The following is a 9,722-nucleotide window of genomic DNA, read 5'->3' on the forward strand; positions in this document are numbered from 1 at the left end:
ACGCATGCGTAGAGGCTGTGTACACGACGCGGGGGGGGGGGGGGGGGGCTGGGTGGTTGAGTAAGTAGATGAGTTGCTCGGTGGGTGACTGGTTTCTTGGATGCTTGAATAATGGCTCGGTTGGTGAGTTTTGTGAGTGTGCATATGGTGGACTCGATTCGGTAGATGAGCGTGGACTGAGAGCGATGCGAGTCTGAGAGTATCGTTTATTAGTGGTCTGGTGGTGATAGTCTGAGTACTGGAGAGTAGCTAGCTGGTCGATGTCTAATACTGGTGTGAATGTCTAGGTGAGTGTTTCAGTTTCAGTTTATTTATTTTTTTGGTATAGCCCTGTGAGCCATTCGGCTCTTGAATCGGGTGCAACCACAACAAACAAAAAAAACACGAACAAGAAAAACATCTTAAAGTGACTATGTAACTGTGCAAACAGAAAATCCATGAAAAAACACGGCAAAATATTCCTGAAAAAAGCACGGTACACCAACGCTGTGTGCAAAAAATCCCAGTGGGATGCAAGTCAAACAACAACAACCACAAGAAAAATTAGATTAAGGCCATCAGTCTAACTCCGTACTACAACAAAACAAACATGTCCAAACCAAAAAACGTTTCGAAATCAACAAAAAATAAAGCCATAATTGCAACGTAACAGTGATCACAGGGACTGTGACCGAATTTTTACAATAAACTACATAAATATCATGCAACACCAAATCCTAGAGCCATAGCTGGCTGCATGAGTTACTCCACAACAACAGAAGCATCAGTTGGAGTATCAATTTTTTCAATGCACCTTTAAGATCAGCACGCTAAGTCAAAATATAGAATCGGAGAATCGGATTGAGGGTCTGGTGGCAAGAATGGGAGAGTCTGGTTGATGAGCGAGTCTGGTGGTGAGAGTCTGGTCGAGGTGACTGTCTGCTCGAGTGGCCGAGAGAGTAAATTACTTCCCAGGTCCCACTGCGTCGCCTCCCGTGACGCACGCGTCCTCCTCGCGCGGGGGAAGAAGAGGAGGAGCAGGAGATGGGAGCGGGGTCCGCTATTCACACGGAACGCTGAACGGAGGGAGGGAGCCGGGGGGTTATGGGGATCTGGGGTGGGGGGGATAGTGGGAGGGGGTCGCGGTGCGAGGGTTTATAAGGGAGGTCCCGAGACCCCGGGCGCCTGAAGCCACCGCCGCCGTGACGATGCCGAGCCCCGACTCCCCGCCGCTGTCGCGTCCGTTCCGCCGCGCGGGCTCCGAGCTCGGCAGCCGCGCAGAGAGCATCTCGGTGAGGCAGCGACTCCCTCGCATCCACCGCACCACCGCCCCTGCAGGCGCAAGCACCGCGCCACCCATCACTCACACACACAGATTCGATGTTTAAACCACCAGGTGAGACACCAGCTGAGAATTAACCATGCAATATCGTTGTTGTGATATCAGCTTAAGCAGGGGTGTACAAGCACAAATAACACAAACTAAACTCGTTCGTCAGTATAACTACGCAAAAATGATATACGCACATTCTGTATATATAAAATATGCGACGTTTCGGGCAATGAATGTGTGTATGTTGAACTTATTTCGCACCGTATATTTCCAACCGTGCTAGTCGGAGGTAAAATAAAAATAGCAATGGCTATTGTTTTTAGAGCAGAGAGATTCTAAACCTGCGACGGTGAGGCGGTGTCTCCACCACAAAGGTACAACCACAGCGCCACCGCTCTCTCTCTCTCACACACCTCCTTGATGTAAACCAGGTAAGAACCCTCCACTCACGCCGCCGCTTCACCTGCCCGACTCTGCCCGGTTCTGTCATCTCTTCACGTGCTCCCGTTCACGTGCTCCCGTTCACGTGCTCCCGTTCACGTGCTCCCGTTCACGTGTACGCGTTCACGTGCTCCCGTTCACGCGCTCCCGTTCACTTGCTCCCGTTCACGTACACGCGTACAGCGGCGGTGCAGGGCGCACTTGGTGTGCACTGCGGGGAGCGCCCTGGTCCATGGGCTCCCCAGCCCTGACCTCGACTCGAACCCTCACCACAGCCCTGGCCACTGTCCTGACCCAAACCATTGACTACAACCCCGACCATTATCCTGACGTTAACCTTAACCATAGCTCTGATTCTCATTCTCTGACCCTGACCTATATATTTGATCATTAGTGGTGTTATCATTGTTTATCCAGGAAATATTCACTGCGTCTCAAGACTCCTTTTAAGGAGGGCCCTGCTAATATATCGTAGTAGGGGGCGGTGTCGCTGCTGCTACTACTACTGTGTGCAATCCCAATTGAGTAATGTGCAGGTAATGTTTCAGCGTTCGGATGTTTAGCCAATACCAGTTACAGATATTAACCTCGCCTGGTATACAGGAAGTCGTGGGTTCCATCCCGACCATATTCCCCCCCTGGTCGCGTGGGGTTTTCTCCGGGTTCTCCGGTTTTTCTCTCTACATTAAAAAAACACGCGTTTAGAGTATTTGGCAGCTATACATTTCTACGTTATGAGCCACTTTGTTGAGCTATCAATTGTGGCCATGTACCTTCTGAAACATATATATCGCTCAGTGGGGCTTACCTGGTAAAATTTCAATAATTTGTTGAGTTTGTTTTATATGTTTATTTTAGCTATTGGAGAAAAAGAGAGAATCCGGAGGAAAGCCATGCAGAACAGGGGGAAAGAACATACAAACTGTAAATACAGAGGGGCCCGAGGCGGGATTGGAGCCCAGTAACTTATTGCTGTGAGGGACAGGTGTTACCCACTCCGCCACCTTGATCCAGATCCAACCATCCTAAACCCAACAGCATCCGAACTCCAAGTGAAACTAGAACCATCCTGCCAACACACGACTCGACACCACCCGACTCCTGCCAACACCCGACCCTTGCGATCGAGGAGGCGTGAAGGCGAAGGAGCAGCGATATATCTTGGACCCCCGGGTCCTCCGTGCGGAACGCCGTCTGGATTCGACGGTCCCTTTTCTCCGTTCCTCTCCCTGCCTTATCCAATACCCCCCTCCCCTATCCCCAGAGCCCCCCCTACACGGGTCGCCGTCAGAGTCTCATCTCAGACGCGCGCAAGGAGCGGGAGGCCGGGGGTGGACGGGAGGAGGCAAGCGGCGAGGGGCGCGAGGAGGAGGGGGGCTCGGCAGTTCCCGGAGGGGGCGCGCGCGCCACACTCACGCTGCTATGCGCGCTCCGAGGGGGGCGAGGGCTCTCCCGAGCCATCAAAGTTTTCGAGGTACAAAGACAAAGATGCACCGTATAGCCTTTAACAGACTGCTGAGGCAAGTACTGTTAGCGAACACCGATGAAGGCCGCCAACGGCGCTCAGTCTCCCGAGTGCCGATGTTTACACACCACGCCGAGTTTTTTTATTTGAGGCTGAGTCGACTTACGGGAGGCCCAGGACCGGCTCATATATTCGTCACCGACACTGTGTTTCTTTTTTGCTCCACCCACCTGTGTTCGTCTACGTATGTGCGTGTACCCGCACGTGTGTACCCACGTGTGCGTGTGTATCCACGTGTGTACCCACGTGTGCGTGTGTACCCACGTGTGCGTGTGTACCCATGTGTGTTGTACTCACGTGCGTGAGTGTGTACCCACGTGCGTGTTCCCACGTGCGTGCGTGTGTACCCACGTGCGTGAGTGTAAATCCACGTGCGTACCCACGTGCGTGTGTACCCACGTGCGTGCGCGTGTACCCACGTGCGTGCGCGTGTACCCACGTGCGTGAGTGTGTGTACCCACGTGCGTGTGTGTACCTACGTGCGTGCGTGTACCAACGTGCGTGCGCGTGTACCCACGTGCGTGCGCGTGTACCCACGTGCGTGTGTACCTACGTGCGTGCGTGTACCAACGTGCGTGTGCCCCGCGTGTCCCCCGCGCAGACGTTCGAGGCGCACGTGCTGCACGTGGAGTCGCGGCGCTCGCGCCGGGACGCCGGGGGGCCGGGGGGGGCGGCGGCGGGGTGGGGGCTCGAGCTGCTCGTGCGCTGCGAAGCGCGCGCCTGTGACGTCACAGCGCTCGTGGGGGCCTTGAGGCGCGTGGCCGAGCACGTGCGCACGGGCCGTGAGGACAAGGGTGAGGGGGGTGAGGGGGGTGAGGGGGGTGAGGGGGATGAGGGGGGTGAGGAGAGTGAGGGGGTGAGGAGGGTGAGGAGGGTGAGGGGGGTGAGGGGGGGGGGTCATTGGGGGGGAGGGGTTAAGTGATGAGGGTAACGGATCGGTGGTCGAGGGCTGTAGGTGCTGGGATCGAAGGGAGGGGCGGGGGGCATACAGCGTCGTGATAGTCGCTCATCCAGGAGAGCCACATGGAGTCGCGTGACTCTTCTTCTTCTTCTTCAGGAGGATCCTGCCGACGCTAGATTGGGGTTTTATGTACGATATATTGGTATTATCATTATCATACACGTAGGAGGGGACAACCGGAACACCTTTAATAAAAACGAGCGTGCGAGGCGGCAACGCTCTATCTCGTAAATGGCGTGGGGGGGGGGATCAGACGGAGGGATCCCGGTAGTTGAGGTTACGGGGGGGGGGGGAGATTGGAGGAGGGGGGGCCTCGTCTCTCACCAACAGTGACGCGTGCGCGCGCGTGCACAGGGCCGTGGTTCCCGCGCAAACTGCAGGAGCTGGACAGGTGCAACCACCTGGTGACCAAGTTCGAGCCCGAGCTGGACCACGACCACCCGGTACGCGGGAGGAGGGGGGGGGCACGGGGGGATACGAGGGAGGGGGGACGCAGACCCCATCTCTCGTTCCCCCGTTTACAGTGGCTGGGGGTTCACTCGGCACGACAAACCGATCCTTGACTCGCGCCAAATCCTTGAAGCGCCGAGGTCCCTGCGCCTCTTGGGCCACGAGGCGACGACTCTTCGCTGATGATGGGAGCAAGGGGTCCGTGGGGTCTCCTTTGGCTATGGTGGGTCCCTGTCGGGTCCGTGAGGGGGTCGCCTCTCTGATCTTCACAGGGATTCACGGACCCCGCGTACAAACAGCGGCGCCGAGAAATAGCGGACATCGCCTTCGCCTACAAGACGTGAGCACGTGTACCTCGCACTGTGCCCGCACTCACCCCTCACTCACCCCGCACTCACCCCTCACTCACCCCGCACTCACCCCTCACTCACCCCCTACTCACCCCGCACTCACCCCTCACTCACCGCGCACTCACCCCGCACTCACCCCTCACTCACCCCGCACTCACCCCGCACTCACCCCTCACTCACCCCGCACTCGCCCCTCACTCACCCCGCACTCACCCCGCACTCACCCCTCACTCACCCCCTACTCACCCCGCACTCACCCCTCACTCACCCCGCACTCACCCCTCACTCACCCCGCACTCACCCCGCACTCACCCCTCACTCACCCCGCACTCACCCCTCACTCACCCCACACTCACCCCGCACTCTCCCCGCACTCACCCCGCACTCACCCCGCACTCACCCCGCACTCACCCCTTGGTGCCACCACAATCAGCTCACGGAAGGCCGCGCGTCACGTGGACACGCGGCTCGCCAGCTCCCCGTGCGAGGTGCTGAGAGGATGTTTGAGGAAGCGTCTCTGCCCAGGGCTTCATTTCACTCCATGTCCCATTGAATATCCTACGGGGATCGCTGCCAGGCTGGAGTAGGTGGCACGACGCTCGCTGGTGAGATGTCGGCTGGCTGTGATATTTCTTGATGTCCTCTGTTATGTCCGAGGTGAGCTGATGATGGAGCGGTGTCTCCCCCGCCGCAGAATTGACCCCCCCCATCTCCCCCGCCCATCTCTCTCCCCCACCCCCACAGAGGGGAGCTCATTCCGCGGGTTCACTACACGCAGGAGGAAATAGCCACGTGGTGAGTGAGCGACATGGGCACAGCGAGGAGGCGGCACGGGGAAAGAAAGGGGGGAGGAAAGGAGATGTTTGAATTGAAAAACTAAATTCCATTCAGTACCTCAAGAAGCTCCCGGTACGAGCAGCGAACCGTCGGGCGTAGTTCCGAACAACAGGCGGTACAACTCGCAAGCACATCTGAGAGCCATAATAGTGGTGATGCTGAGTTGTGATTATTATACACGTGGGGAGGAAATCGGAGCACCAGCAAAAAAACCCTGGCGTGACAGAGGGAACACTCCATCCCCGTACAGATAGAAATAGATGGTGATTAGTCCACTTGAGTAACGCCTTCTCCTGGCGAGCCAGGGTACGGCACCTTGTGTGCGGTGATCCACCAACCTCCACAGCGCTGGGTCACAGGCAGCCGCGTGCAGCAGCGTAGCCACCACCACCACCCGGCTGAATGACGATAACGGCGATGCTTACCCCCACCCCCACTGGCTCCCCCTGCTCCCCCCAGGGGGGAGGTGTACCGCAAGCTGGCCGGGCTGTACCCGACACACGCGTGTAAGGAGCACGTGGACGCCTTCCGTCTCTTGGAGCAGCACTGCGGCTACAGCGAGGACGCGATCCCACAACTCGAGGACGTGTCCACGTTCCTTCTGGGTGCGGGAGTCGGGGGTGGGGGTGCAGGTCTCGGGCCCCCGGTGCAGGGCGACTGTGGGGATAGATAGGCTGGGGATGTTGTGCGGGTTGGGTTGCGGAGGTGTCTGGATGGAATGTCCCGGGTGGTTAAATTGAATATTTGTCTGCTCCTGTGTGGATGAGTGAATAGGTAAGTGAGTGGGTATGTGGGTGGATGGGTAGGTGGGTGTGTTTGAATGTCTTGAGTGAGTGAATGAGTGGTCAAGTGAGTTTCCAGATGAGTGGTTCCCTGGTTAAATTATGAAAGGCGCAGTTGGGTCATAAAGAGGCGGGTGTTTGTACCGCAGCTACGCTCGCGAACCGACTCACATGCCGGAATACCTGTCCGCTCCTCTCCCCACCCCCCGACTGTCCCTACCCCTCGCCCCCCAGAGCGCACAGGGTTCCAGCTGCGCCCCGCGGCAGGGTTGCTGTCGGCGCGAGACTTCCTGGCGAGTCTCGCGTTCCGCGTGTTCCAGTGCACGCAGTACATCCGCCACGCGTCCTCACCCATGCACTCCCCCGAGCCGTGAGGACACTCACCACACGCGCACTCACTCACAACGCACACAACTCGCGTGCATTGCGATGACTGTGACCCCCCCCCCCCTATCCCGCGTGCATCTGCGCCATGTGCTCACAGCGACTGCTGTCACGAACTGCTCGGTCACGTGCCCATGCTGGCGGACAGCACCTTTGCGCAATTCTCACAGGTGAGCGGGGTGAGCGAGGTGAGCGTGGTTGGGCGGGTGAGAGGGGTGAGGGGGAGCCGAGTGAACGGAGTGAGGGGGGTAAGGTGGAGTGAGGGGTGAGCACGGAGAGACCGCTAACACCCCCCTCCCCCCGTGTAGAACATCGGACTGGCGTCTCTGGGAGCGAGTGATGAAGACATCGAGAAACTGGCGACGGTGAGGAACGGAACCCCGCCCCTCGCAATTCAGTGCCACCACCGCCGACCTGTGCGCTGCCACCACCTACCTGTGCACTACCACCACCCACCTGTGCACTACCGGACCCACCCCTGTGCCCCTCTACCCCAGCTCTACTGGTTCACGGTGGAGTTCGGGCTCTGCAAGCAGGAGGGGCACGTGAAGGCGTACGGGGCGGGGCTTCTCTCCTCCTTCGGGGAGCTCATGGTGAGTGTAGTGCCTCACTCACTATCCTTCTCACCTGCTCTGTCACTGCTCACCTGTCACAGAAAACAACCCTTCGATTAATCGATGCCCCTCTTCACTGCACCCCCACTCCCCCCTCCCCCAGTTTGCGCTGTCCGGAGAGCCCGAGTACCGCGCATTCGAGGCGGAGGCAGCGGCGCTGCAGCCGTACCAGGACCAGACCTACCAGCCCGTGTACTTCGTGTCAGACAGCCTGGAGGACGCCAAGGACAAGCTCAGGTGTGGTTGGACACCCGAGTCACACCTTAGCCACAGCATCCGACTGTCAAGCACAGCAAAGTAACTAAGTAGCTGAGCACACAATTCACTTGCTTCCCGCGGCTTCACATTCGTATAAACAAAAGTGAGCGGGCTTGGGCTGCAGGACACGCCATGGCGAGGAGGGGTCATGGCCAAAGGTCAAGACTATTAGCGGAGTAGCAGCCAAGGGGATGACCGCGCAGGAGAGTGGGACCACCAGGGAGATGGAGCGATTAAATTAGTTCCCGTAGAGGTGCAGCTGTGGAGTATCCCAATTGAGTTATTTGCAGGGAATTACTCAGCATTGAGGTGTTTGGCCAATACCAGTTACAAGTTGTATGTTGTTGTTAGCTATGGGAGAAACCCGAACCCAGAGCAAACCCCTGCACTACAGGACGGCGGGGGGGAAACATACACATTCCACGGAGGTGCTCGAGGCTGGTTCGAACCTAGGTGCTTCTTGCTGCGATACCCTAGCACCACTAGCACCACCACCCTGTCACCCAAATCAAGATCGTAGCTATTGATGCTTGTGTTGTAAGGTTGCTCGCGAACAGAACTTCCCCCCAAGTGTGCTAAAGGCTACATGGGGGGGGGGGGTACCTGTTTTTGCCGTGGAGCAGGCAGTACGCGCAGGGCTTGCGCCGCCCCGTGGCTCTGCGCTTCGACCCCATCACGCGCTCCGTGCATGCCCTCGACTCCACGCGCTCCCTGCGCACGGCCGTCGACGCCCTCCAGGAGCAAGTGTCTGTGCTCTCCTGCGCGCTCTCCAGGATGGCCTAGCGCCCCCCGCCCTCCTCCTTAGTCCCCGAGGGGGGTGAGATCCACCCAGTTCCCCGCCTTCGCTACCGAAAGCTGCACCCCCATAAGAGGCAGCTCTTGGATGTCACGTGTGTGTGTCTACTGTGCGACAGCTGTGAAATCTGGCAGAGGATAGAACGCGTTGGCGAGGTGTGGTGGTGGTGGTGGCTGCAGTATCAACGTCTTTGGCCACGAGATCTTCATCTTAATGAGAGCTGCCAAAAGGGAGGTCAGTCTGGTGGTGCAGGGTAGCGGGGAAGCACCCCCACCCCACTCGCCCAGCCTGCTGAATGCGTGAGAAAGCAGTCCCCTATGTTTGTGGACATGTGGACCGACTCGATACTTCGCTTGTAGACGTGCTCAATAAGCTGGTGGACGGTGGACATGTCCTCTGGGTCTGTGTACACGCGACAGGCGTTTTCTAAACGGATAGAAGTCTGACAAATTGGAGACGTGGGCATCTATCTAATGGGTAAAAAGGTGTCCTTTAAGTGAAACATCTAGGCAGATGTGCTCTGGGCTGATGGAACAACTTTCCTGGGCTGATGAACACGTAGACGTGTCTTATAGGTGAGTGAACATAGGGACATGCGTCCCCGTTGTCAGGGTTCTCGTATTAGGGGCCACTGCGTCAGGGCGAGTTTGTGATTAGGATCGTGAATGTCCGAATTGGCCTCAAGTCTCCCTTGCTGTGTGACCGCATTGTCTGGCTCTGTCTCTGCGTGTTTTGCCGCTGTCTTCTCGTGTCTCGCTGTCTCCCTGCATCATTAAACGAGTCTCCCCGCCCTCCGTGAGTCTGTCTCCGTGTGTTTGGTGCCACTGTGCGTTCAAGAGGCATAAGTGGAGAGTGGAGAGCTCGGCAGAGACGCAGCGGTAAGATCCGAGAGACATTGGCCAGGAAAATGGCTCGATGGTACCACCCACAGTGACAAATGCTAACAAGTATTCTATCGAAGCATTCAATATCTCGATCACAAATGTGTGATAGCAAGGTTGCCGTGGTAGCT

General features: G+C 57.5%; 1 protein-coding gene across 1 annotated transcript; it reads left to right on the top strand.

Annotated features, from left to right (window-relative positions):
- Positions 1-1,124: 1,124 nt before the first annotated feature.
- On the top strand, positions 1,125-9,501 carry TH (tyrosine hydroxylase). The gene is made up of 13 exons (XM_032949364.2): positions 1,125-1,271; positions 3,018-3,227; positions 3,880-4,072; positions 4,594-4,682; positions 4,962-5,029; positions 5,784-5,834; positions 6,336-6,481; positions 6,893-7,028; positions 7,143-7,212; positions 7,351-7,407; positions 7,540-7,635; positions 7,760-7,893; positions 8,538-9,501. Exons 1-13 carry the CDS (start codon positions 1,188-1,190, stop codon positions 8,695-8,697), a joined length of 1,494 nt encoding a protein of 497 aa, XP_032805255.2. The 5' UTR covers positions 1,125-1,187; the 3' UTR covers positions 8,698-9,501.
- The last annotated feature ends 221 nt before the right edge of the window (positions 9,502-9,722 follow it).

Source organism: Petromyzon marinus, chromosome 7 (genome assembly GCF_048934315.1).
Source record: "Petromyzon marinus isolate PM22_M1 ecotype Great Lakes invasive population chromosome 7, UKy_Petmar_22M1.pri1.0, whole genome shotgun sequence".
NCBI lineage: Eukaryota > Metazoa > Chordata > Hyperoartia > Petromyzontiformes > Petromyzontidae > Petromyzon > Petromyzon marinus.